The sequence below is a fragment of the Mytilus trossulus genome, chromosome 13 (genome assembly GCF_036588685.1).
Source record: "Mytilus trossulus isolate FHL-02 chromosome 13, PNRI_Mtr1.1.1.hap1, whole genome shotgun sequence".
Classification (NCBI taxonomy): domain Eukaryota; kingdom Metazoa; phylum Mollusca; class Bivalvia; order Mytilida; family Mytilidae; genus Mytilus; species Mytilus trossulus.
In genome coordinates, this window is record NC_086385.1 from 50067221 (window position 1) to 50094602 (window position 27382).

Genomic DNA, 27382 nt, shown 5'->3' on the forward strand with positions numbered 1-27382 from the left:
GAAGAAATAAATATTTTTGTGAAATATTTTATGCATCTTATTTTATTTAATTTATTTGTTCCTTTTATTTTTATAGAAAAGTTTAAAGACTATTGACTGGTACCTTTCAATCCTATACCTATCTTCCCTATGTTGTGTGAAGATGCGGACGGTTAACAGATCAAGCGAAACCACTGTTGAAAATGAATAGTTTACAGTCACAGTCTTCACCTAAATCAGATGTTTCAGACAAACAAACACTACTGGCAGTTTTACAATTTCTAAAGAAAAACAATTTAAAGGTCGACCAATCTATATATCTTGATCAACTTCGTATATAAATAATTATGCATGCTATGTCGCCCCTGTTAGTGTTAACTTAAAAAAAACCCTCTTAGTCTGCAGTCTCAGTCTGTTTCCCAAACCAATAGCCTGAATACAATACAGGTCTTAACTAACAGTACATTACCTTTTATCCTAACTGAACTAAATTTTTTATCTTAAAAAACAACCGACAACAATAAAGATGAGCCATAGGCTTAAAGTATTGTGTAGCCAACTGTTCTCGATAGTATTAGTAATAAGTGATAGTAATAATTTCTCGATAGCAATATGGGTGATTAAAATAAAAGTAGTATGTGAAATCGCACATGTTTTCTATTTGTTGGTATTTCAACATTTCAAGTTTTCAGACATTTACAACAGTAAAAATAATATTTTCCGATTTTAGCCTACTTTTCCTTATTCCCAAAACAACCCCTACATCATCTCTTGGGTTCATAAATAGCACGTTTCCAAATGTAAACAAAACTTAGCTCGAAAAGGAGGTCAAGTCCACATACAATAATACACAATTGTAAGATATTGTGTGACGTCGCTATGACGATCTTAATATCTTTGTTTTGTTTATATTAGATCAGTTTATTGTTTACATGAATTAATAAGTTAAAATTAGAATAATATAAGTTTAAACATATTTATTTATAGTGGATTGGGAAACAAGTTATGATAACTTATATTAATTCCTTTCCACTTTGCAATTGCTGCCTTGTAGAGTATTAGCCTGCTCTTTTTCAAAGTCTACAAGGGTGTCTTTTCCATGCAAGAGATATGGCTCTCTCTTAACACGGGTCAGCCATTTATCATCCCCTTCCGACGTACTCTCATCATTTCTTTAAGACCATACTCGCAAATGGTGTCAAGGGAGAGCCGAAAATTCAGTCCCTGAAATTTTCATTAGAATAATCAATAAAATTAGAATAATATTCAAGGAACCAGTTTGATTATTAGAAATTGACATAGAATATATATATATGATTTTATCTCAAGGTCTACAAACATGACCAAAATGCAAATGCTCAGAAAAACATCAGAGATCTAGTATATACATGATATATGAATGTTACAATTAATGACAATTAAAATGCATACGATTAGATGGATTTGCAAAGGGGATATTATTTTTTAATTTGATTTGTAAATAATAATAAAAAGGATTATACTGTGTTTTCATGTGTTCAAAGCTAGAACTACGGGTAAAACACTTCATCAATGTATGAATGTAAAATACTAGTGTAATACATCCCTGTTCAAAGTATCTAGGGCAATCATTCCAGGTACATTGTAAAAAATCACTAATTTAAAAATTCCTGGTTCAAAACATTTGTGTAAACATTCCGTGTAAATCAAAATTTTATTTATTGTCCATACATTGCAAACAAATAAACACAAGCTTTGGTAAGCTTTTAAAATTGACATTATAAAACATTTCACAGAAACAAAATGACATGCATTTAATAATTCACTTATTTTTGCATGTGTTCATTAATTCTCCTGAATGTTTGAAGTTTGCTTTGAAGAAAGCTTTCTGAAAATTTCAAAGAAAATTAATCAGGACATATATTGTATGTGATGTGAACCTTGAGTCCAAAGATCAATATCAGTATTTTACTGGTCTACCAGTCAGCATCAAATAGTTCAATTTCCAAGACTAGTAAAACATTACAAACACTTACTATTGTACATGTTGTAAGTGGTAAAAACCCTATATAAAAATAAGGAGATGTTGAACTGAGTTGTGCAAAGTTGTTCACTTTTATTGTTGTAGTGTACAGAAGAGTTGTTAAAGAAAGAGGCTGGGGTCACAGATGATGATGTTAAACCACAAAGCGCTGGGCAAAGTGAAAGTGATGTTGCCAATGCGTTAGCTGCTTATAAGAGGTAAGGGCAAACTACAAAACCTTGCAAGTGAAAATGATATTGCCAATACATAAGTTGCTTATGGAAATAAGAGTGAATAGATATAAGAAGATGTGGTATGAGTGCCAATGAGACAATTCTCCATCCATGTCACAATTTATAAAAGTAAACCATTATACAAATGTAGATTGAAGTACAGTCTTTAGCACAGAACCTAAAATAACTAGTGTAAAACCATTCAAACAGGAAAACCAATGGTTTAATCTATATATTAAGGACTGGTGCAAACAAATGCAGCAGGTTTAAACGTTTTAATAGGTACCAACCTTCACCCTTATCTGAAACAATAGTGTAGCATCACAAAATAGAAAGGCAAACTATAAAATATTATCAATTGCAATGGCTTAACTCAATCAAAAGACATGTTAACACTTGCTATACACTGAACGAATAAGTTTTCTCTAAATACACAATCAATATAATAAGAGGTGAATAAATGAAGGAAACACTAATTTATTTATTGCTGTGTAAAATGTTTGTGAATGCTTAAAACTTGTCTAACCATGCTAACCTGGATCAGTGGTTTATAGGCAATAAGAACATTTTCCCTTTAAAATAACTGCCTATTATTTTCAATATGGACAGGACTGGATACTCGAAAATATGTTATAATCTATTTATCACATATTTAAGTTCTGCAGAAAAGAAAACATGGCCGCCATGGCTAAAAATAGAACATGGGGTAAAATGCAGTTTTTGGCTTATATCTCAAAAACGAAAGCATTTAGAGCAAATCTGACACGGGGTAAAAATGTTCATTAGGTCAAGATCTATCAGACCTGAAATTTTCAAATGAATCAAACAACCCATTGTTGGGTTGCTGCCACTTAATTGGTCATTTTAAGGAAATTTTGCAGTTTTTGGTCATTATCTTGCATATTATTATAGATAAAGATAAACTGTAAACAGCAAAAATTATCAGCAAAGTAAGATCTACAAATAATTTAATATGACCAAAATTGTCAATTGACCCCTTAAGGGGTTATTGTCCTTTAATGACAATTTTTCACAATTTGTTCATCATATAAATTTGCTAACTTTAAAAAATCTTCTCCTCTTAAATTACTCAACCAAATTCAACCAAACTTCAACTGAATGATCAGAAGGGTGTATAAAATAAAGTTTGTGTTTTATTTTCTATTTCGTCAAAAAACATGGCCGTCATGGCTAAAAATAGAACACAGGGTAAAATGCAGTTTTTGGCTTATATATCAAAACCTCCAGCATTTAGAGCAAATAAGACCAGAAGTTAAAGTATTTATTAGGTCGAGGTCTACCTGTCCTGAAATTTTCAGCCGATTTGGGTATTAACTGGTTTTTCAGGTATAATGCCCCTGAATTGATGATTTTAAAGAAATTTTGCGGTTTTTGGTTATTATCTTGAATATTATTATAGATACCATAGCTCCTATGGCTAAAATAGAACATAGGAGAAAATGATTTTTTTTTTGCTTTTGAAGACAATAGGACGATTCAAAGAACATTTAAATAAATTGAAAAGCCAAAATAATCATTGATGAGAGATTTAACCAAAAAAATTAAGGTGAGCGATTCAGGTGATAGAGCAGATTGGTACCCCTCAAAAAAGCATTGTCAACCTTGGCTTCGCTGCAGTTGACAATGTTTTCTCGGGGTACCAATCTGCTCTATCACTCTCTCAGCTATGTGTTATCTTATTATATACTATCTTATATCATTCTGTATTGGATAAAAAAAAAACACAAACCAGATGACAAATTCCATGAATACACACACTCATCATTTTGCTGAAAAAAATGTGTTTTTTCTTTTATATAATTATAAAAATGACAGATTGCCTATGAATATCCTGTATTCTAGATGAAAAGTATTTATAAAGCTACATTGATTTCAAACATTTTTACAAAACTTAAATGTATTTACAAATAGATAAATCAAGTACATTAAATTGAGACTGTGAATGGGGAATATGTCAAAGAGACAACAACCTGACCAAAGAGCATAATATATATCCCGCTGCCACCAATAGGTCTTCAGTGAGTGTAAGAAATGTATCTTAATCATTGTTAATAAATCATGAATTATTTGATTATTTCAGTTCAGATGATCCTACACGGTACACAGATTACTATACAGATCTGAAAACATTTATAGAGTCATGTCTTGATGTACATAAGGTAAATGTTAACAAAAACAATTAAAACTCATTCTAAGTTAGACTGAGTCTAAGATGCTTAATATTGAAAATATGACTGTTATCATTGCATAACAGAAAGTTGTGCAATGATATATTCAAGTCAACCAAGATATATGCACTAGAGAATCAAGTCCAATGACTTTGGTCACAACATATGGAAAAAGATAACTTTATACTTTTGTTATGGAAGCAATGAACTGACTATTTGAAGTGAGATATACATGTATTATCATATTTGAAGTGAGATATACATGTATTATCATATTTGAAGGGAGATATACATGTATTATCATATTTGAAGTGGGATAGACATGTATTATCATATTTGAAGTGAGATAGACATGTATTATCATATTTGAAGTGAGATATACATATATTATCATATTTGAAGTGAGATATACATGTATTATCATATTTGAAGTGAGATATACATGTATTATCATATTTGAAGGGAGATATACATGTATTATCATATTTAAAGGGAGATATACATGTATTATCATATTTGAAGTGAGATATACATGTATTATCATATTTGAAGGGAGATATACATGTATTATCATATTTGAAGGGAGATATACATGTATTATCATATTTGAAGTGGGATAGACATGTATTATCATATTTGAAGTGGGATATACATATATTATCATATTTGAAGTTGGATATACATGTATTATCATATTTTAAGCTTCACTATATCTGTGAACTATTAACATGTAATTGATGCAATAACACTTTAATAAAAAACAATTTTTTTTAAATTTTTATGCCCAATTTATAGGCATTATGTTTTCTGGTCTGTGTTCCATCTGTCTGTTTTTCCGTCTGTCCCGTTTCAGGTTAAAGTTATGGTTAAATTTTTTGGTGGAGGTAGTTTTTGTGAAGATGAAGTCCGATCAACTTGAAACTTTAAAAACATGTTCCCTATGCTATGATCTTTCTAATTTTAATGCCAAATTAGAGATTTTATCCCATTTTCAGTCCACTGAACATAGAAAATGATAGTGCAGATGGGGCATCCATGTACTTGGGACATATTCTTGTTTCATATTTCAAAGGATGAAAAGTATGAAAATTTAATAAACCCAAGAACTTTGTTTAAGAATTTATTGCATTTTCAAATTTTTGTTTGTTAAACAAAACTTTAGTTTTAAGTAAATTTTCTAGAGAAATAAATGGGAGGTAATAACTTATATAATAATTTATTGTATTATCAAAATTTTTGTGGTTTAACAAAACATATATAACTTTAAGTTTTAGAGTAGATTTGTAAAAACATTAAAGGGGAGGTAATTTGTGATTTTTAGAAAATGGGTAAGAAATATTTTTTATTTGTAAAGGTTATTGACTGACATTGAAATATTGGTATTTTAGGTTGAACTGTATTTGATATTGTACCCTGTATTTGTCCACATGTACTTAGAACTTGTATACAACCAGCATGAAAGACATGGTAAGTTTACTTTAACAAATAAACATCAACTATCCAGATTTGGCGGAATCATCCTGATTTTCATGCCTCAACTTGAAATCGTCCTGAATCCCATTTTCCGGATTGTAAAACAAGTCAAAATCTACTGAAAAAATTGATGGTTACTGATTGCATTGATGTTTTGCTTTATCAAAGAGAGACAAAAAATACCAGAGACAGTCAAACTCAAAGACATGATAGATCGAAAAATTAACTGACAACACCATGACTAAAAAAGAAAACAACAAACAGACAAAAAGTGTACTACATGTAAAAAAGAGAAATAGGTAAAATTGTTAGAAATGTGTTTTTATGCATCCTACATCAATGGAAACAATTTTTTTTTTATTTTCAAGTCTGAAAATGTTTTATCTTATATGAGATAAGCCCTGCCTCCCTACTTACTTAATATGACATATACATTGTCTCCAGGAGGGCGCCTTTAACCAATCACATTCCTAGAAATGTATTGGAGTTAAGATAATGGTTTATCTTATGTATTTGTCATGTTTGTATTCTATATTTTTAGCTATGGAATTCTTCCACAAGTTTTCAGGAGAACAAGAATATTATTACCAAGATGACTTAAGACAATTATCATCCGTCACTAAAAGAGAACACATGAGAGGCAATCAACTCATGGATAATTTTAAGTAAGTTATATTATTTAAATTTTAAAGCGCAAGGCTTGCCGAGCTCTTTAAGTAACTAAAATTTAACTGTTGAGAGTGAAGAAATATTGTAATACACGAGTTATAGTGTAGAAATCTGTTTCTCTAATGATTTCTATCCTCCCTTTTAAAAGATTTTCAGAAACTTGCGTTCTTAATATGCGATGTCATCAGGCATGGTTGCCTTTTTTTCATGACGTCACAATAGGAAAATTCAGAAGAAAATATAACATTTAGATGTCATAATTAAATTTCAACTAATCATTTGCAGAGAACAGAATTTTCACTAGTGAGGAGAAATATTTTTCTCACACCGGTCAGGAAATATGAAAATAGCACAAAAATTAGAGAAACAATAATTATAAATTTGTTAGACAATAGTTTCTGAAAGGAAATAATTCTTGGACAAGTTTATGTAATGTAATAAAAAGATTAAATTTACTTGTGGATAAAAATAATTTTGAACTTCAAACTATTTTTCAAGCAATGTTCACCAAATGTCTTTTACATGTTATAGAACCATAATTGAATTGATTTTTATTTTTAACATTTAATAGACTTTAAATAAAGTATTTTGTTTTTAGAAATTTGCTATTTCAAATCCCAAAGTTGCCATATTAAAATATTGGGGATAGCTCCAAGTTGAATAAATATATAACTTTAATTCAAATTTGTTATCTTAGTGTTTTGTTGTAGCTTACTATACAAAATTGATTTTCTGCATAGTTGAAAAAGTACAGTGACTTGTTATTGTTTAAGCCAAATAAAAATATATGTGTTGTTCCAGTTACCCTACCTACCCTACTTTTTAGTCTCTAAAATAGCCTACCTGAGAAAAAAAAATTAGCCATTTTTTTATTAAGCACTGTAAAAGTCAGAATGTTGCTCCTATAGACTAAATGTAAAAATAAAACATAAAATAAAAAAAAATCCCTACCTACCTACCCTATTTTTTTAAGATGTAACTGGAACCACACATACTTTTTTATTTGGCCTTTCATCTTTGTCTTTGTGTGTTTATTTCAATATTCCACATCTCTTATTTCTTCGTTTATCATTGACTTGACTTTTCTAGTTAGTTTCAATATTTTAAATTTGGGCATTGATGTAGTTTGCAAAAGCCAGTCAATGCTCATTAATATATGGTAACATTTAGTTTTTTGATAAAGAAATACAAAATTTATTGCTCAATATATCCCTCAGAAAAAAAAAATACTATCCATCTACAACTACCCTTTTTCATGCATTGTTAATTCCCATATTTCAGTTGACATCATATACAAATTATTTTTGGTTGTATTTTCATTAGAATTTTGTAAGAATGAGAATTGTAAGTGAAATGATTTTTTTTTATCAGTGATCAATGGTGATTGGGGTTTAGTGAAAATAACTTCACATTCCCAGATGCAAATGAATTTGTTATTTTTGCACATAATATTTTAAGGACTTAATATATTAGCATAAAAAAAATTGTCCTATCCATTTGTATAAATATTTTAGGGCCAGCAGATTTATAATTAAGATGTCTCGTGATTCTTACAATCATCTGAAGAGGTACTTACAGGAGAATCAGATGAAACCACTACTGACAATAATACAGGAACACTTATTTATTGATGGTAAGATTACACATCTACATGGCTTGACCAGATGATACAAGTTTTTATGTTTCCGTAATAGTGCATGGGCATTACTATCTGTTTTAGGTTTAGGTATTTGTTTAAGAAAAAAGAGGCAAAAGATAGCAGAGGAACATTCAACCTCATAAGTTGAAAATTAACTAAGGGCTATTCCAGAAAAAAATGTATGGGGGGTTGGAAGGCAGTTTTTGTCAACACCCACCACCAAGACAATTGTAATTGAGAATTATAGTGCATTATAGGAGAAAAGTTGATCTGATACCCATCACCCATGTATTATTAATACAATGTGCCTTCCAACCCCCCCAACATTTTTTCTGGAATAGCCCAAACTGACAACATCATGTCTAAAAAAGAAAAACATCAACAGACAACTCATTGATGGCCATTGGTAGTTATCTGCTCTCTGGTCGGGTTGTCTCTTTGACAGTTTCCCTATTCCCATTCTCAGTTTTAAACAAAAGTACACAAAAATAAAATAGACAACTAAAGACTGAGCAATACAAACCTCCTCATAAAGGAGTAGGTTCAGTAAGTCCCCTTTTTGGCCCCAAAATATAGCAGCTTTACAAAATTGTGATAATGTAATCGTTAAGCTATTTATTGGAAAGTAGAACGATTCTGGAACATAAATATGGGCTCTTTTTGACAATATAATGCACATATATCGGGTACTAGCATCATAAAGTCCTGCTAAATTACTGAAATCTTCACAATTTTAGACGGTTTCTGTCTAAAATGAAAGTGGCCGCATTCGTGTTCATTCATAATATTGAAATGTAAGTTGTATTTGATGATAATTCATAATATATATAAAGGTTGAGGATGAACACGGATGCAGCCACTTTCATTTTTGACAAAAACCATCAGAAAAGTGACGATTTTTGTCAAATTTGATAGATTTTTCATATTTAAGCTAGAATCGGACTTCATCAGTTAAAATCTCTCACTAAAATTAATTGAATCAATTGAAATAGACCTTAAAGTGTTTAAAAAGTGTCTAAAATATTTCGTCAGATGAACTTGAAAATTGAGGCCAAAATCAGCCCTTACCGGACCTACTCCTTTAGTAAAAAAGAATGTATTGTCATATCAACTTAAAACTTATTTTGAAGTCACTGAACATGAACATAGTATTAGTAAGTGAGGCATGGTGTCCCATTAACACTTTGGCAAGAGGTTAATAAAGAAGCAAACAAATCTCGAATCATTATTCATTAGGAACTAATTTTTTGCTCACCTGGACCAAATGGCCAAATGAGCTTTTCTCATCACTTGGCGTCTGTGGTTGTCCGTCTTTAACTTTTACAAAAATCTTCTCCTCTGAAACTACTGGGCCAAATTTTACCAAACTTGGCCACAATCATCATTGTGGTATCTAGTTTAAAAATGTGTCCGGTAACCTGGCCAACAACCAAGATGGCCACCATGGCAAAAAATAGAACATATGGGTAAAATGTAGATTTTGGCTTATAACTCGGAAACCAAAGCATTTAGAGTAAATCTGACATGATTAAATTGTTTATCAAGTCAAGATCTATCTGCCTTGAGAATTTCAGATGAATTGGACAACCGGTTGTTGGGTTGCTGCCCCTGAATTGGTAATTTTAAGGAACTTTTGATGATTTTGGTTATTAACGAATATTATTATAGATAGAGATAAACTGTAAACTGCAATAATGTTTAGAAAAGTAAGATCTACAAATAAGTCTCATGAACAAAATGTTCAGTTGGCCCCTTAAGGAGTTATTGCCCTTTATAGTAAATTTAACAATTTTTCGTAAATTTTTGTTATCTTTTACAAAAATCTTCTCTCTGAAACTACTGGGCCAAATTTGACTAAACTTAGCCTCAATCATCATTGGGGTATCTAGTTATAAAAATGTGTGTGGTGACCCAGCCAACCAACCAAGATGGCCACCATGGCTAAAATTAGAACATAGGGGTTAAATGTAGATTTTGGCTTATAACTCTGAAACCAAAGCATTTAGAGCAAAACTTATAGGGACTAAATTGTTTATCAAGTCAATATCTATCTGTTCTGAAATTTTCAGATGTATTGGACAACTGGTTGTTTGGTTGCTGCACCCCAATTTGTAATTTTTAAAGACATTTTGCCAATTTGGTTATTATCTTGAATATTATTATAGAGATGAACTATAAACAGCAATACTGTTCAGCAAAGTAAGATCTACCGTAGGTACTCGCTTATAAGTCGGAAGTTTGGGAGTAAAATTCAGAATCCAGAGAGGGGTATGGTCAGTTGACTCCTTAAGTAAGAATTACCCTTTATGGTAAATTTGGTAATTTTTTGTAAATTTTTACAAAATATTTTCCTCTTTAACAAAAGGGGCAAGTTCATTATAGATATAGAAAATTGTAAGTAGCAAAAATGTTTTGTAAGGTAAGATCTACAAACACATCACCGTCACCAAAACACAATTTTGTCATGAATCCATCTGTGTCCTTTATTTAATATGCACATAGACCAAGGTGAGCGACACAGGCTTCTAAGAGCCTCTAGTTTATTATACTTTATATATAATTGTAAGTGAACCCTGTACAAGTATTAAATATTTTGTCAATTAAGATTTAAATTTATGAACTAAAGGAAATGTAGGTATATGCCAATGAGACTGCAGTGCAACAACAAAAGTTATTTTAGTTATTAAGATACATTTTTTTTTATAAATTACTAATTGCCATTGAGTGTTTAGCAGTTCAAACATTCTGTATCAATAATAACTGTAAAATGTGAATATATTTTGTTAAAATTTTGTATTTTGTTTTGCAAAAGTATGTACTTTGCTACACAGCTACTTTTGCATAGGTACTATTTGTGTACTTAAAATCTGTAGTACTGAAAATTTACTTTTGATATTAAGTACTATTTCATTACTTTAAAATTATTGTTCTATTTACGTACCTGTATTTTACAGTACTTGATTTGTACTGAAAATTTTGGTACAGAAATAATGCCAAAAGCGATCACAATATTCCATGTTTGAAATCATAATTTTAAGAGATTTGAAATAGACATACTATCAAAATGCTGAAAATGTAACATTGTAACCAAAAGTATGTAGTACATGTACTGTAAAATGCAAAATTGGCTGTGTATGATATGTGCTATTATGTGATATGTCTATAATCTACTTACAGTGTTTGATGGAGTGCCTAGAAATAAACAACAGATAACAGCAACTGGAGGTGGACTGTTAGGAGAGGCAGAGAGAGATGGTATGGATACAAAATGTAGTCATTTAAAAACCATAGGCTAAGTTAAACACTAGGCAATTTGATTTTAGGTCCAATTATGCAATTCTAACAAAGAATTAATGCGAAGGGCTCTTTTTGCAAATTTATTTTTAGAAAAAGACTGATAATACGTCATATTGAAGCAATCATGACTAACAGGCTCTTTTTCTTGTGCTAGTTTTTGTTAAATGAGTCACTGTTCTTTAATGGAATTTTAATGACCTGGGAATTCTATACTTCATTACATTTTTTGCTTCAAAAAGTTATGGGACTCTACTCTTTAAAGTCTTTACGCATTCTTATATGCATTTGTCTGGTATGAGATAGTTCACAAAACTCGTTTAAAAAGGGAAATAGCAAAACAAAAATAAGTCTTATAAAAAATTGTGGATAAAATCTGGTTTAAAAGCTTTCAAAATCTCTCACTTGTATGACAAGCACATCAAATTCCATTTAATACCAATTGCTTGGAATAATTACTGGGAACAGGCATATCATTTGATTTTTATTGCAGAAGATTATAACACTTGAAGACCAAAAAAATATTTTGTAGAAAATATTGTCTTTGTTTATGATGTGTTATCTCAGTAGTTAAAATAGTTCTCCTCTTTGCATAGTTTGTTATCATCATCACATTTAAATATCATACTTCAGCATCTAAGATTCAGCCATCTTGAGAAGAGAAATGTTCTGACTCTCTGGCTAGGGATATCCCAGAAGAATAATATATTATTAAACAATGGTTAATTTACATATATTATTTACAATGCTTAATTTTAATTAAAAGAATACTTTAATTTCAGCAAATAAAGCCAAAGTATTTTATGGTTTACTAAAGGAGCCTGATATCAATATACCTGTGGATGATGATGATGAGGCTCCAGAAGGGGAGGACAAACCTAAGGTAAGAATTAGTGCAAATATATGGATCAATTTCCCTAATGAGCCTCAAAGAGAGATATAGATTCCTACACTGCAACAAGTGTATTAGGAGATTTCTCCACTCGAGACAGTTAAATTTTATAATTTAAAGCGCAAGGCTTGCCGAGCTCTTTAAATAACTAAAATTAACCTGTTGAAAGTGAAGAAATATCATAATACGTGAATTATAGTGTCCGAATCTGTTTCTCTAATGATTTTTATCCTTCTTTTTCAAAGATTTTCAGAAACTTGTGTTCTTTATATGCGAAGTCATCAGGCATTGCAGCCTTTTTTCATGGCGTCACAATAGGAAAAATTCAGAAGAAAACAAAACATTTAGACGTCAAACTCAAATTCCGTCTAATCATTTGCAGAGAACAGATTTTTCACTTGTGAGAAAAATATTGAAAATAGCACAAAAATTAGAGCAACTCAATTTTAATGATAAAACAATCTCTATGCAGTGAAATTGGACATGTTTTTTTTTTTTTTATTTGAACAGCAGATGACCATACAATAAATATTTTAAAACATGGAATTTTTAAATGTTTACACTTTTAAGAGAATTTCAAGAAAGCCTTTTGAAATTATGTTTTTTTCTACAATTGATAAGTTAAGTTTGTTTAAGTGTAATGTTTTTTCATAGGCAATCTATATTTAGATTATTTCCTTGTATCTTGACTAAAAGTCATTCTTTACAAAAAAGAATTCAGTGTTTACAAAATTAATACACATAAGAAATTAACTAGAGTTTTAAAATAGAATTACTGTTATTGATAGATAATATTATGAAAGGTTGATTAAGAAAGTGCAAGTCTGTTTGTATATATATGTTTGTCAAAAGTGGCACAGACTGAATTACAATTGAAAAGAAACTCTCTGTTTGAATGTTCCTTTTTAACATGCCAAGTTAAAATAAAATCTAAAAATATTGACATTAAACCTAAATAATTCATTTGGGTTTTTTTTCAGAAAAAGAAAGCAAAGAAAGATCCACTTTTAATGAGGAAATCCAAAAATGATCCACATGCACCACAAAGTAATAGGATACCATTACCAGAGCTGTAAGTTAATTTCAATTAAATTATAAATGATAAAAATTCCTTTCCTAGAATGAATTTGAAAAAGGTTAATAAGAGTGTAATTACTTTTTGTATTTTTTTTTAAAGAAATGGCAAATCCGTCAATTTTCTTTCCAACTTCATGTTATCATACTTTACTGTTACTAGATGTTTTTTTTTTTCACATTTGACAGTCACCAACTTTCTGTTTACCATATTTAGACAGTTGCTGAAAGCTATTTCAGTCATGTCCATTGTTTATATAATAAATTAGAAAACAGCTAATTAATCAAGTCAGAAATAAGTGTTGTTATAGATGTAAATAGATATTTATGTTTTTATCTATGTCTATCAGCACTAAAAAAAATATGTCTATCAGCTCTAAAAAAGTTACAATAAACTATGTAACGAAACTCATTACCTAGTTGATGCTTATCAAATCATCACAAATTCTTTCAGATCTTTCAATATTTAAAAATGTTGTAAAAAAAATGCTAGAGTTATCTTTCTTTGTTTGCAGGAAAGACCAAGATAAGTTGGAGAAAATTAATTCTTTTCGAGAAGCAATTAAACGAGTGAGAATAGGTTCAGATCAGATGCCTACAGTTTGTTTTTATTCCATTACAAATGCTCACCAAGGGTAAGTTATTGCTAACTGTAAGATATCTCCCCTATAAATACTGAAGGATTAGTCCAATTAAACCTATGGATAAAGTTATCTGCAGGGCAAATTATGTTCTTTATGGAGAATACCCATATATGTACCAAATGAAATTTTGTTTTTACTCTCTTCTTCCTTTTTTTCATTATGGCCCCACAACAACGTTGTCGGTGCCATATAATTTTACCCTTGTCCGAAATTCTGTAATGCCAAAATTCCGAAATTCCGTCATTCTGCAACTAACCATTATACAGAGTTTTTTTCTAAACGCCTTCAGATATTGGGCTGATTTTAGGTATGTGAGTTAACCATGATGAGTTACAGATCAAGTTTAAGTTTCATTTCGCTCCGCTAATTTTTGCCAAAATTAAGGCTTTACAACTTTGAAAATTGTTGAAAATCACAATTATACAGACCTTTTTTCTATACGCCTCAAGATTTTGAGCTGATTTTTTATATGTGAAACTACCATTATGTTTGTGTCCACATGTGTTATTGAAATTGAGATTTTTCAACTTTTTGAGTCGGGGCCATTAGTGTCGCTTTGACACATCTAGTTTTAATTGCATTAATTAAATGCTTCAAAGATCCAAATGTTTTATAAAATTGTAAAAAAGATAAATTAAGCAACAAACAATTTCTAGTGTATTTAAATTTGATTTTACAGGAACATAAACAAAAAAATAGATTAGCACAAATAGAAAACTTATCAAATAAATGGGGCATTTTAAAGTGAATATTTAGTCTGTGCATATATAAGCCACTTAAAAGTTTTATCGTTATGATTCCAATTACAATGTACATATTTTTTAGAGTAACAACCGTGAATGTCTGTGAAGATTCCAGTCTGATGTCTGCTGGATTTGCTGATTCTACCATTCGTGTGTTTACACTGACACCTAGTAAACTAAGAGGAATGAAATCTGGTGACGACTTGGAAATTATTGACAAAGATTCAGGTATTCCATAGACAATTTTCATAATACAGACTTTTGTCTCCCAGTTCTATGATATTTTGACATGTTACCTACTTTGTGTTAGTACATCCTGGCACTCTGTCAATTACGAGCCACCATAAGAAGTAAAATCAAATATATCATCAGTGCAATTTGTGGGGAAGGTTTATTGTTTTCCAAGGATTCAGTTGTAAAAAGAAAGCATTTAACAGTAAACTTTCTCTCAAAATTGAAGTCATGAATTTACTTATTTACTTTGCTCTTGCTTGACTAAGTATCAGGATGTCCTACCACAGAGAAGGTAACCTGTGGAAAAACTAGTCAATTCTGGAGTCAAAAGTTGGTTATACGAAAATGGTCTATTAGGACTGTTTTATTAACACATTACATTGATCCCTGGTGAGGCCATCAACCATCTAGCGCAGGCAATTTAAATTTCACCTGTTCTTAAAAAAAATCCCTTTTCCAAGTCTGAAGTATTTTATATTGAAAGAAGTCAAAATATCTTGGTTGAGTTATTTACAATACGTCAATAAAGGAACGCACAGCAACATTTATATAACTTAACTGGCACATGGAAAAATATTGTCAGTTGAGAAATATCACAACTCAACAATAACAGGATTTGAAAATGAAACAATTTGTGTGTTGACTCTTTATGTATAATTAAGGTGTAAATGGTTTACACAATTGATTAAAAATGAAAAGTGTATCATTTTATCTTCTATTTTTAGATGATGTGTTAGAAAGGATGATGGATGATAGATCAAGTTCAGAGGTGAAGTCATTAGTAGGTCACAGTGGCCCAGTTTATGCTACAGATATTAGTCATGACAAAAAATTTCTTATTTCATCTTCAGAGGATGGCAGTGGTGAGTTTTAGACAGAATTTGGTAAAATTATTTTTAATGCCCCCCCCCCCCTTCCCCTCTCCCCTAAGTAAAAGGGCATCATGTTTTATCCTTGTCCATACTTCTCATCCTAATTTGGCAACGCTCTTCAAATTTTGTAAACGTTTGCCTCAACCAAAAGTTATTAAACTTATAGATGTTATACACATTGCTTATTAACACAAAACTCAGATGAAGTAGAAATTTGGGTGATGTCACTTTTTTCGTTCAGGAGTAATGCCCCTTTATAACTTTGTTTGCAAACAGGAGCATCATCATTGTCCTATGGACACATTCTTCATTTATTTTAATTGATTGATTGATTGTTTGGTTTTAACTGACACTTTTATTGTGCCATTTCATAGAGGTCAGTTTTTAAAGTTAGATGAAGCTGAAGTGCCAGGATACAACCATCGACCTTTGGAAGGAAAACTGATAATCTTATAACTTATTATCCTAGCTAGTCAATTAAAATTGAAGATTAAGCTTACCTGACAAGTGCAGGATTAGAACTCAGAATATCAGTGTTTTTAAATTTGTTCCTGGAAGACCCTTTATTGTTTATTCCTTATTTAACACTGAAATTAGTGGTTTACCTAACAGAAAAAATCCACATAGATGAGTTCCCCACAAATAATAAATAGTCAACAAAAAACACTATATTTTTCAGTACGATTATGGAGTTTACAGACATGGAGTAACTTAGTATGTTACAAAGGTCACCAGTACCCAGTGTGGGATGCTAAGTTCAGGTAAGATACTCAAAAGTGGAAAATTCTTGTGAGATTTTCATCTGCTTATTTCATAATTAGAATAACTCATGAAACAATTTTTAGTTAATGAAGAAAAAAATTTGTAAGGGTTCCGTGGAACCCAGTGTCTCGCCTACTTTTGCTGAAAATTGCAGGCTCAACAGAAATGAGGAAAAAAATCAATAAAAATATTCCTCTTGATACTATCTTTTGATTGTAAGGAGCTTATGTCCAAGTTTTGTAAAAATCCAGGATTGTTTATGAATCTAATAAATGTTTTAAAAATTTTACCTGCAAAGGGTATGTAATGTTAACTGAAAGAAAAACTAAGTCCATTTATAAGTAAAATACAGATACACAGGTATAAAATATAAACAAAATTTCCTTCTAGATACTAGCTTTTGGTCATAAACAAGCTTCTGTCTAAGTTTGGTACAAATTAAAAATAGTGTCAGAAAGTTATTAATTTTTTGAAAATTTAACCACAGAGTGAATGTGTTGTTTCCTGGCAGAAAATTAATCTAAGTCCATTTAAAAGTAAAATACGGAAAAATGGAATTTTATTTTAACAAAAATTACTTCTGCATACTATCTTATAATCATAAATAAGCTTCTGTCCATGTTTGGTAGTAATCCAGTACAGTTTAAGAAAGTTATTAAAATTTCAAAAACTTTAACCACAGAGTGAATATTTGTGGACGCCACCGCCGCCGACGGAATGTAGGATTGCTTAGTCTCGCTTTTTCGACAAAGGTCGAAGGCTCGACAAAAAACAATGGCAAAAAAAAATCTGAAAGTAAATACTTACGGTCAGGTTAAGCACTATATGCACTTGAAATGTCCAATTTTAACGCATGGAAAATAAAACACTTTTCGTTAGTTACTGAACTGTTTGAAGTCCAAGAAAAATTTGTTTAAAGGGAAAAACTTCTGATAAGTCAATGGTATTTGCTATGCAGTTGTATTAGCATATGCACATCTTATTTCCTTGGAAATTGTTGAGTCATGTACTTTGAGTCGTGGTTCATTGACTTTTGAATATTTGCATAACATGTTAAAGTATTCCTTTTTAGCTCACCTGGCCCGAAGGGCCAAGTGAGCTTTTCTCATCACTTTGCGTCCGTCGTCGTCCTGCGTTAACTTTTACAAAAATCTTCTCCTCTGAAACTACTGGGCCAAATTAAACCAAACTTGGCCACAATCATCATTGGGGTATCTAGTTTAAAAATTGTGTCCGGTGACCCGGTCAACCAACCAAGATGGCCGCCATGGCTAAAAATAGAACATAGGGGTAAAATGCAGTTTTTGGCTTATAACTCAAAAAACCAAAGCATTTAGAGCAATTCTGACATGGGGTAAAATTGTTTATAAGGTCAAGATCTATCTGCTCTGAAAATTTTAGATGAATCGAACAACCTGTTGTTGGGTTGCTACCCCTAAATTGGTAATGGTAAGGAAATTTTGCTGTTTTTGGTTATTATCTTGAATAATATTATAGATAGAGATAAACTGTAAACAGCAATAATGTTCAGCAAAATAAGATTTACAAATAAGTCAACATGACCGAAATGGTCAAATGACCCCTTTAGGAGTTATTGCCCTTTATAGTCAATTTTTAACCATTTTTCGTAAATCTTATTAATCTTTTACAAAAATCTTCTCCTCTGAAACTACTGGGCCAAATTTAACCAAACTTGGCCACAATCATCATTGGGGTATCTAGTTTAAAAATTGTGTCTGTTGACCCGTCAAACCAACCAAGATGGCGACCATGGCTAAAAATAGAACATGGAGTAAAATGCAGTTTTTGGCTTATAACTCAAAAACAAAAGCATTAAGAGCAAAACTGGCATGGGGTTAAATTGTTTATCATGTCAAGATCTATCTGCCCTGAAAATTTCAGACAAATCGATAGTTAATTTTTCACAATTTTCATAAAATTTGTAAATTTTTACTAACACTTTCAACTGAAACTACTGGGCCAATCATTATAGATGGTGATATATGTACGCAGCAAGAATGTTCAGTAAAGTTAGATCTACAAGCACATCACCATCACCAAAACACAATTTTGACAGGAATCCATCTGTGTCCTTTGTTGAATATTCACATATACCAAGGTGAGCGACACAGGCTCTTTAGAGCCTCTAGTTTGTCGAGCCTTCGACTTTAGTCGAAAAGGCGAGGCTAAGCGATCCTACATTCCGTTGTCGTCCTCGGTTTAGTCGGCGGCGTCCACAAAGATTCACTCTGTGGTTAAAGTTTTTGAAATTTTAATAACTTTTTTAAACTATACTGGATTACAATCAAACATGGACAGAAGCTTGTTTATGATCATAAGATTGTATCCAGAAGTAAATTTTGTAAAAATAAAATTCCATTTTTTCCGTATTTTACTATTAATGGACTTAGTTTTTCTGCGTGGAAACATTACATTCACTCTGTGGTTCAAGTTTTTAAAATTTCAATAACTTTCTTAAACTTTCCTGGGTTTGTACCAGAAGCTTGTTTATGATCATAAGATAATATACAGAAATAAATTTTGTAAAAAAATAAAACCATTTTCTCCGTATTTTACTTCTAAATGGACTTAGATTTTCTGCCAGGAAACAACACATTCACTCTGTGATTAAATTTTTAAAAAAAATTAACAACTTCCTTATAAATGCTTCTTTTAATTTGTACCAAACTTAGACAGAGGCTTGTTTATGATCATAAGCTAGAATTTAGAAAGAAATTTTGTTAATATTTTGTACCTGTGAATCTGTCATGTCTGTATTTTACTTATAAATGGACTTAGTTGTTTCTTCCAGTTATCATTACATACAGTCTGCAGTTAAAGTTTTTAAGCATTTATTAAATTAATAAGCTATCCTGGATTTTTACTTAACTTGGACGGAAGCTTCTTACAATCAAAAGATAGTATCAAGAGGAATGTATTGTATAATTTTTTTTCCTCATTTTGTTGAGCCTGTGATTTTTCAGCAAAAGTAGGCGAAACACTGGGATTCGCGGAACCCTTACAAATTTTTTAATTACATCATTTGCATTATCAAATAACAAAAAGGCCAGACATATCTCTGTGTTAACAGTTTATAGGAATTTTGTATTCTTTATATTTTCAGCCCTCATGGTCATTATTTTGTGTCCTGTGGACATGATAGAACAGCCAGATTGTGGTCAACAGATCATTACCAGCCACTCAGGATATATGCTGGTCATCTATCAGATGTTGACGTGAGTATAACATGAGAGCAAAGGTTGAGGTTCATGTTGTTTTATTTGATTTCATTCTTTAAAGTTAAAAGTTAGATGAATTTGTTATGCAATTAGAGGCCTATTTTGGATTTTGACCTCAATTTCACCGTCCACTGAACATTAGAAAATCATAGTGCGAATGGGGATCCCTGTACTATAGACACACTCTAGTTAGATGAAGCATTGGTTGGGTTTCTGCAAAACTTTTTGTAGGAGGTATTAGGAAGACAGCCTTGAACAGTTGTTAGAATTATTATTATAAGAAAAAATAAACTACAAAATATCTAGGACATGGTAAAATAAAAAAAGATGTTTTCTGAATCCCCCGCTTAACATTAATTTATGTAATAGCCTCAAGAGACTAGTTAAATGGTACTCTTAATGCATAATACAAAAAAAGTTTTAAGATTACAATTTATGGTACATGTGCTACAAAAAATTGTTTTGGTAAATTTTTGGTTTTAAAATTAAGTTCAAAGATGTTACGATGTATTCTTTAAAACAAAAAAATTGAAAAAAAACTTTAATTGATTTCTTGATAAGATTTAACTTTTAACCTTTTGATTTTTATTTGACTTTTCTTCTTGCAGTGTGTCGAGTTTCACCCCAACAGTAACTACATTGTAACAGGTTCCAGTGATCGAGTGGTCAGAATGTGGGACAATCAATCTGGTAACTGTGTCAGAACTTTCACAGGACACAAGGTATGATAACACTATTTCTCTAATTCTTCATCATTTTATCCCTTTCTGCACCCATTGTGTAAACAAAAATTAATCAACATGTGGTTTGTATGATGTCAGTACTTCAGTGGTTAAAATCTAATTATGACGTCGAATTTTCTTGCTCTCCTTTGAAATTCCTATTGAGACGGCATGAAAAAAGGCGACCATGTCTGATGACGTCACATAGAAAGAACACATCTTTTTGCAGATCATTTGAAAAGGAGGAATAAGTTTGCCTGCATAATGTTAGAAAATCATTAGAGAAACAGATTCCAAATCTCGTGTTATCATGGTAATACGATACTTATCCACTCTCGACAGTTAAACTTTTAAATATTTAAAATGCTCGGGCAAGCCTCACGTTTTAAATTTGAAAATTTAACTGTCTCGAGCGGATTAATATCGTATTACACTCTATGCAGTGGTAGAATCTATATATAAACCTATCTAGATTCCAGTCTCAAAATTGTGTCCACTAGATGCATGTTTGGTCTACAAAAGACTCACCAGTGATGCTCTCGAGTCAAATATGTTTAAAATGAAAAAACAAAGAAAAAAATAAACTAACAAAAATACTGAACTCTGAGAAATATTTGAAAGGGAAAGTCTTTAATCAAATGTATAGAGAACAACTGTCGTATATTAGTAACATGGTACAGACATTTCCTTATGTAGAAAATGGCAGATTAAACCTGGTTTTATAGCTAGCTAAATCTCTCACTTGTATGACAGATACATAAAATTTCATTATTGATAACAATGTATGAAAAAATGTGAAGAGACAGCAAAAACTGTTGATAAATTCTCTTGTTGATAAAATGAAGATTGTGTTTCTGAGCAATATATAATAGATGATATGATGTGTTCCAAATTAATTACTGATGTTTATTTACTTGTTTATTGTAGGGACCAATACACAAGATGTGTTTTTCTCCTGATGGTAGATTTATAGCAACGGGTGGTAAGTTATAGATTTTAACAGTTATTACTTTTTGCCATGTCTGCAACAATTGTGTTTTGAGTGACATATAGATTCTAGATTCTGTCATGGTAGTTTCAACATATAGGTTCATAATTAAGAAGAAGCTTGATAGAGATGAGTTGTAATGTGTATCCACTTTTTGATTTGTCAGAAATACTTATAATTTCAAATAAGGTATATATAAACATGACAATTCTTACATTCTAGTTCAATTAGTAATGAGCAACTTCCTTACCAATATAGATACTGTAAATTTTTAATGTAATGCAATGTTTTTTTCTAATTGTCGATTATTTAGTAGTGTCTGTTTGGGTATAATAAAATAAACATTTTATAATATCAGCAGTGATTTTCTTTCATCTATTTATTTGCAAAAGCATTAACTTATATATTTTGTCTTTAGTTATTAGTCAAGGATTTTCAAAAATGAATACATACGTTAATTTCTGAATTAAAAGTTTTGAAAAGCATCAACTTCATTGAAAACAACATGAACAAGAAAGAAACATACTACAAATGTACAGGGGTAAAAAGACAAAATTATTTTATTATATTTGTTATAATTTTAGGTGTAGACAAGACAATTTTATTGTGGGATATTGCAAGTGGTAACATGTTAGCACAGTTAAAAGGCCATACTCAGGCTGTATATTCTCTGATGTTTAGTCGAGAAGGTAGTGTTTTATCTTCAGGAGGTTTGGACAGTTGTGTAAAGATCTGGGATGTCAATAGAGTGTTACAGGAATATGATACAGATTCTGATGCTACCATACCAAGCTCATTACAAGTGTAAGTAGTTCTCTTTTGAATTGTTTTACAATTTGGCTGGTAGAGACATTTTATTGCTAATACTGTGGCTTAGATTTATTTTTTTTGTACCAGTTTCCTTACGTTAAGGTGGTACCCAACACTTTCACTAAAATTAATTTTTCTCGTTAAATTTTCATAAAATTTTAACAAAAATACAAAAATTTAAAAAAATTTAAAACAACTGTTTTGTTAGAAAAATTACACTGGTTATAAAGCAGTTAGACAAACACCAATTTTGATCATTTAGGAGCTAAATATCCCTTTTCAACACAACGTAATTAAAACATTTAGCTGACTTTACAGAGTTCTCTCCCTGTAGTGTAAGGTACCACCTTAAGGCGAAGTGTACGTAATTAAACTTCACAATGGATTTTTTTTTAATTTCACATACGAATTCTGCTTGTAAAATTACACCAGAAAATTAAATAAAAACAGGGGGTAACCGTTATCGTTTTTGAGATACGAGCTGTTGAAATTAACTACACGATACACCAAAATTACAAAGGATATATAGGGAAAATCATCAAAATTAGCAGATATTTTTACATTATCGAGATTTTCTATTTTGTTGGACAATGGATTTTTTTCTAAAATTGATATACGATTTAAAAATGAAAGACGAATCCATCGGTGCAAAGAAATTCCTTAGCAACCGTATTAGTTTTTACTCTACTCTTTGTTGAAGTTTAGTTTTTTGGCCGGAACATTGAAACTATCTGGCGACGTCATTGTCTGCAGTAACGTCGCCACAACTTCTACGTCGAAACTCTATTATACCGTACAATGTCGTAGCAATGGCGTGCGTGTGTATTACCCATCTTCCTATGTATTACAAATGATCTAACGCTATAATTTGATAAGGAAATAAACTTACTAATTTTAAAGACTATTTCTGTCGCAAAAGAAAATGCAAGTTTGTAAATTAATTTACCGCAAATGAAAGAAATTTACCGTAGACTCTAATTTCATCTTTTCTATATTAGAATGATTTCCGAACCTTTTTCAATGACGGCATGGATTGTTTAATTCTTTTATGAATCAAATATCGAGTTTGAATTTGTCCCGGTTAACACAGTGTTGTCAGAATGAATTGATCGGCTTTAATACTAAGATCGGGTATACACCTTGTTTTCAATCTTACTTCTGCATGTTTGTATTTCAAAAAGTAGACATATTTTCTGCATATTTTCATGTTCGTCATTTCTGCATGTTGTTTATCTGAGGATTTGCACACAATATAGTCTACACCATAAACCTATTTCATTAGTCATGTTTACACACATGCAAGACGCATCTCTGCCAAAACATATTTTATTTTACAAAATTTCCAGTCTCGATCACTTTCCCTTTTCTTTAACTAAATGACAAAGAATGATGTAATGTTTGCTGAATGAAGTTTCAGTAACATAAAAAAATATTTGTTTGTTCCATGCATTATTTGTTAAAAATCCACAGTTAAGGATTTAAATTGATTGATTGATTGATTGTTGGTTGCTTAACATCCAGTGGCAAATATGTCATGCATGTTCAGGACGAGAACAAGTTAATAATAAATACAATAGGAAGTTTTGTTCATAACAGAGGCCATCCGCAATGATGGGAAATTTGGAGTGCCACTTGAAAATGAGGGTATATTGGATAGGAACAGAAATTTTGCCACGTGCAACAGTCCACATATTCAACCCTTAAATTATAGTTGTTGCAATAGTTTTTAACGGGCATAGAGTGTGGCACTCTCTTTACACGAGGCATCAGATTTAGCGTTCCCATTCTGCCCAGACGTGACTGCGAGCTTAATAAATCCTGCACAGCCAAACGGACGCTCCTCTTCAGGAGAAGACCAAGCGACCATATTTCGTTTCCCCAGTCACCCTTGGAGTAACACAGATTTAAACAATAAGCATAGAATGCATACTATGGTTCTTTAACTATTTTAGTTCTTATACATCTGTGGCTTTAAAATGTTCTGCTTTTAATGTCCCTTATCTAGGTTAATCCAGAAAAGCGCTTCTTTCCATTTTATCTTCAGAATTTTTTTGACCACAATGAAGTTAAAAAGAAGGACTCGCTTATATATACATTTTAAAAAAAATAGAAAAGATTGGAGTATTTGGTATGACTAGCAGTCGCAGATATTTCATAAATGTATATTCAAAATGAAAACCTTACACCTTATATGATCCTTTTGAGATCGACGTACCTAGTCAGTGCAATTTGGTTCTAAATTTAGATTCAGTTTTCCAAAAAATTTCGGACAGAATAGAAGACACCTGCACATGAATAAAAAGTTGAAAACTGGAAGTTGAATGACATAGTTTTTACTTATTCTAAGATAAATGTTTAGAATGATCACTTTTTTAGTTTACTATATAAAGTATATTTTTGGGGCCTAATTTGTTAACTTTCGTCTTTGTTCTTCCGACTTGACGAAAGTGTTGCCCTAGACTAGTGATCAAATTATATTCTCTTGGAATCGTCTTATTTTCTAAATTGATGTAAAACATGTCCTAAAATTTTCATTTGCACAAAATACGAACATGTCAACGTTTTTTTAATCTAATAATTAATTTCACATGTCATTCATTAATTGTTCGGTAACCTAAAACTTTATGTTGAGTACTGTGTGTTTTTGTTCATAACTACGGCTTTTAAAACGATATTGTCAATTCAGGTTTAATTTTAATTAATTTGATATCAATAGAAGTAGAATCGTCACATGTTTATTTATTTATAATTCTGTTGTGAGGCGTTTTTACAATCTGTTGATATCATAAGTTTTTACACGAAATGCCTTTCATGTCCCATGCGTCTAAAAAAAAACAAAAAACTAGTATTAAAGTCAGGCTGTACGAAACAATAGAATGCTTTGAGAAATAAATAATCTCCAGTATCCAGTTGAGCTTTGCTCATTGGGTATACATATGGTATTGGTATACAGTGCCCCCTATTTAGCCTATTGCTGTTTATATTCCTGTATTTAGATTTCTGGCTGATAGTTCTTTTATTGATAATTATACACCATCTTGTGTCACTCTGGTATCTTTTACTTCTCTTTTATTATTAGAACTATCACAAACCACTATTTAATTATGTTGTTAGAATGATATGGGTTAATGTATATAATGAATTTTTAAAAATGGATTTATTTTTATATATAAAAATATGATGTGGTATGATTGCATATAAGAAATTTGAATTAAAAAATGAATTGAATGTCAAATGTATTTCTGTATGCATCATATTATCTAGTTAGCTTATCAAAAATTAATTATTTGGGAATCAGGATAAATGAAGGAAATATATTGTTTGAAGTTTCAACTTAGTTTGTGTATCTGAATTAATCCATTTAAGGAATGACTGTAATATTTTTTCTGTCGATGAAGAAATAACATAAACAAAATTTGTGCACTCTGAATAATGCGTGTAGCAGGTTATTTAACAGTGTGCACCACATTTTTTATGTTATTTCGAATAGACAGAAAAAATATTACAGTTGTTTTCTATAATTTAATTCTAAATTCCATTTTAAACCGTAGAAAACCATGAAAAAAGTTGATGATGTCACTGTCACATGACAAAATTATGTCTATGGGCTCATAACTAAATAAAGTCAGCCAATCAGAAGACATGTTACATCCAAAATTAAATTATTCAGAATTATACTGTGTCAAGTTTCTTTTTAATTTGAATAATCTGAATCAAACCAATTGCCTTCATATCATTTTATATTGTATTTATTGATAAAATGTAACCAGTTGGTACATAATTACAACTTTTACCTTATATATTTGCAGGAATGATAATGCTAATTTGTTACTAGGATCCTTCCCAACAAAACAGACATCAGTTTTATGTGTTCACTTTACAAGGAAGAACCTTTTATTAGCAAGTGGACCTGTCGCCATATGATATTGAACTACCATCTTGTTGACTGTAAAATTGAGGACAAATACATTTTTGTCTGAGGGTGATGTTGCAAAGATTGTTGAACTGTGATTTGGAGTTGATGAATTGTTAAAAATTGTGGTGAAAAGAGATGGTATACACTTTTTCAAGTGAGAAACATTGTTCAAAGTATAAGAACCTTTATTTAAAGAAAGAGAAATGTGAATGAGAGTGTTGAAAATATACTGATATTTATTGAATGTTGATCACTAAGTCGAAGAAGAAATTCATGCCTATATTACTACTACACAGACCATGTAACTACATGATTACAAAATAATGTTCACTATATATTCTTATTTTGGGCAAGCAAAAGTCATGTAAAAAATCAAAACTCTGATGTTGTGGTAATTTGCCACCTTTAGGGCTGGATCCAATCCTTGGTCATATAAATTGAAAGGTCTGAAATGTTGCTGCTTCCCTGTTAAGGCTATAGCATGTAGAAGTAAGAGCATAGACTGGTCAGCTCGAAGTCAGAATAGTATAATTGTTGGATATCATTGAATATGTCCAATTGCTGCCAATTGCTGCTTGTAGTGGGGACCACTATTATGTGAACTAGAACATTTAAAAGTCGAGCTAAAAAGGTCGGTATTGCTAAAGCAGGTTTCATATTAGAGATAATGAGTATTACCTATTACGTATACATGTTATATGTTTCTTTTGATATATGCATGTAATATTTTGTACTGGAATTTCATTAAGCTTATCATCATCATTATCATGATCTCAAATACAAAACTAAAAACAAAACTTAGAAATTGTTATTTTTATTTATTTTTAGATAGTGAAAAAAATATTTACAGGCGTAAAACCAAAGATGACAAAGAGAGCTCATACAACAATCTGTGTTGCTCTTTGTTATGAAATAGATGAAGACTTGTGAGCTTATTCCTTTTATCTTGTCTGTGTCAAAAGTCACAATATATTCTCTCCTGAGACAAAGAGATACTAGTCTTGTGAT

The 27382-nt window shown here is 30.9% G+C and overlaps 1 protein-coding gene across 1 annotated transcript; it reads left to right on the forward strand.

Annotated features, from left to right (window-relative positions):
* The first annotated feature begins 123 nt into the window (after window positions 1–123).
* LOC134693987 (transcription initiation factor TFIID subunit 5-like) lies at window positions 124–27304 on the forward strand. Its single transcript, XM_063554969.1, has 18 exons — window positions 124–281; window positions 2087–2199; window positions 4316–4394; window positions 5792–5870; window positions 6418–6541; window positions 8060–8178; window positions 11362–11439; window positions 12261–12361; window positions 13351–13442; window positions 13960–14079; window positions 14914–15059; window positions 15791–15928; window positions 16617–16698; window positions 19824–19935; window positions 20547–20660; window positions 21588–21642; window positions 22233–22452; window positions 26268–27304. Exons 1-18 carry the CDS (start codon window positions 183–185, stop codon window positions 26380–26382), a joined length of 1986 nt encoding a protein of 661 aa, XP_063411039.1. The 5' UTR covers window positions 124–182; the 3' UTR covers window positions 26383–27304.
* The last annotated feature ends 78 nt before the right edge of the window (window positions 27305–27382 follow it).

Excerpts from the sequence above, each read along its gene's own strand:
- LOC134693987 (XM_063554969.1), top strand. The coding sequence starts at position 183 with ATGAATAGTTTACAGTCACAGTCTTCACCTAAATCAGATGTTTCAGAC. Across the intron at positions 5,871-6,417 it reads CAACCAGCATGAAAGACATG|CTATGGAATTCTTCCACAAG; the intron begins GTAAGTTTACTT and ends CTATATTTTTAG. Across the intron at positions 20,661-21,587 it reads GAACTTTCACAGGACACAAG|GGACCAATACACAAGATGTG; the intron begins GTATGATAACAC and ends TGTTTATTGTAG.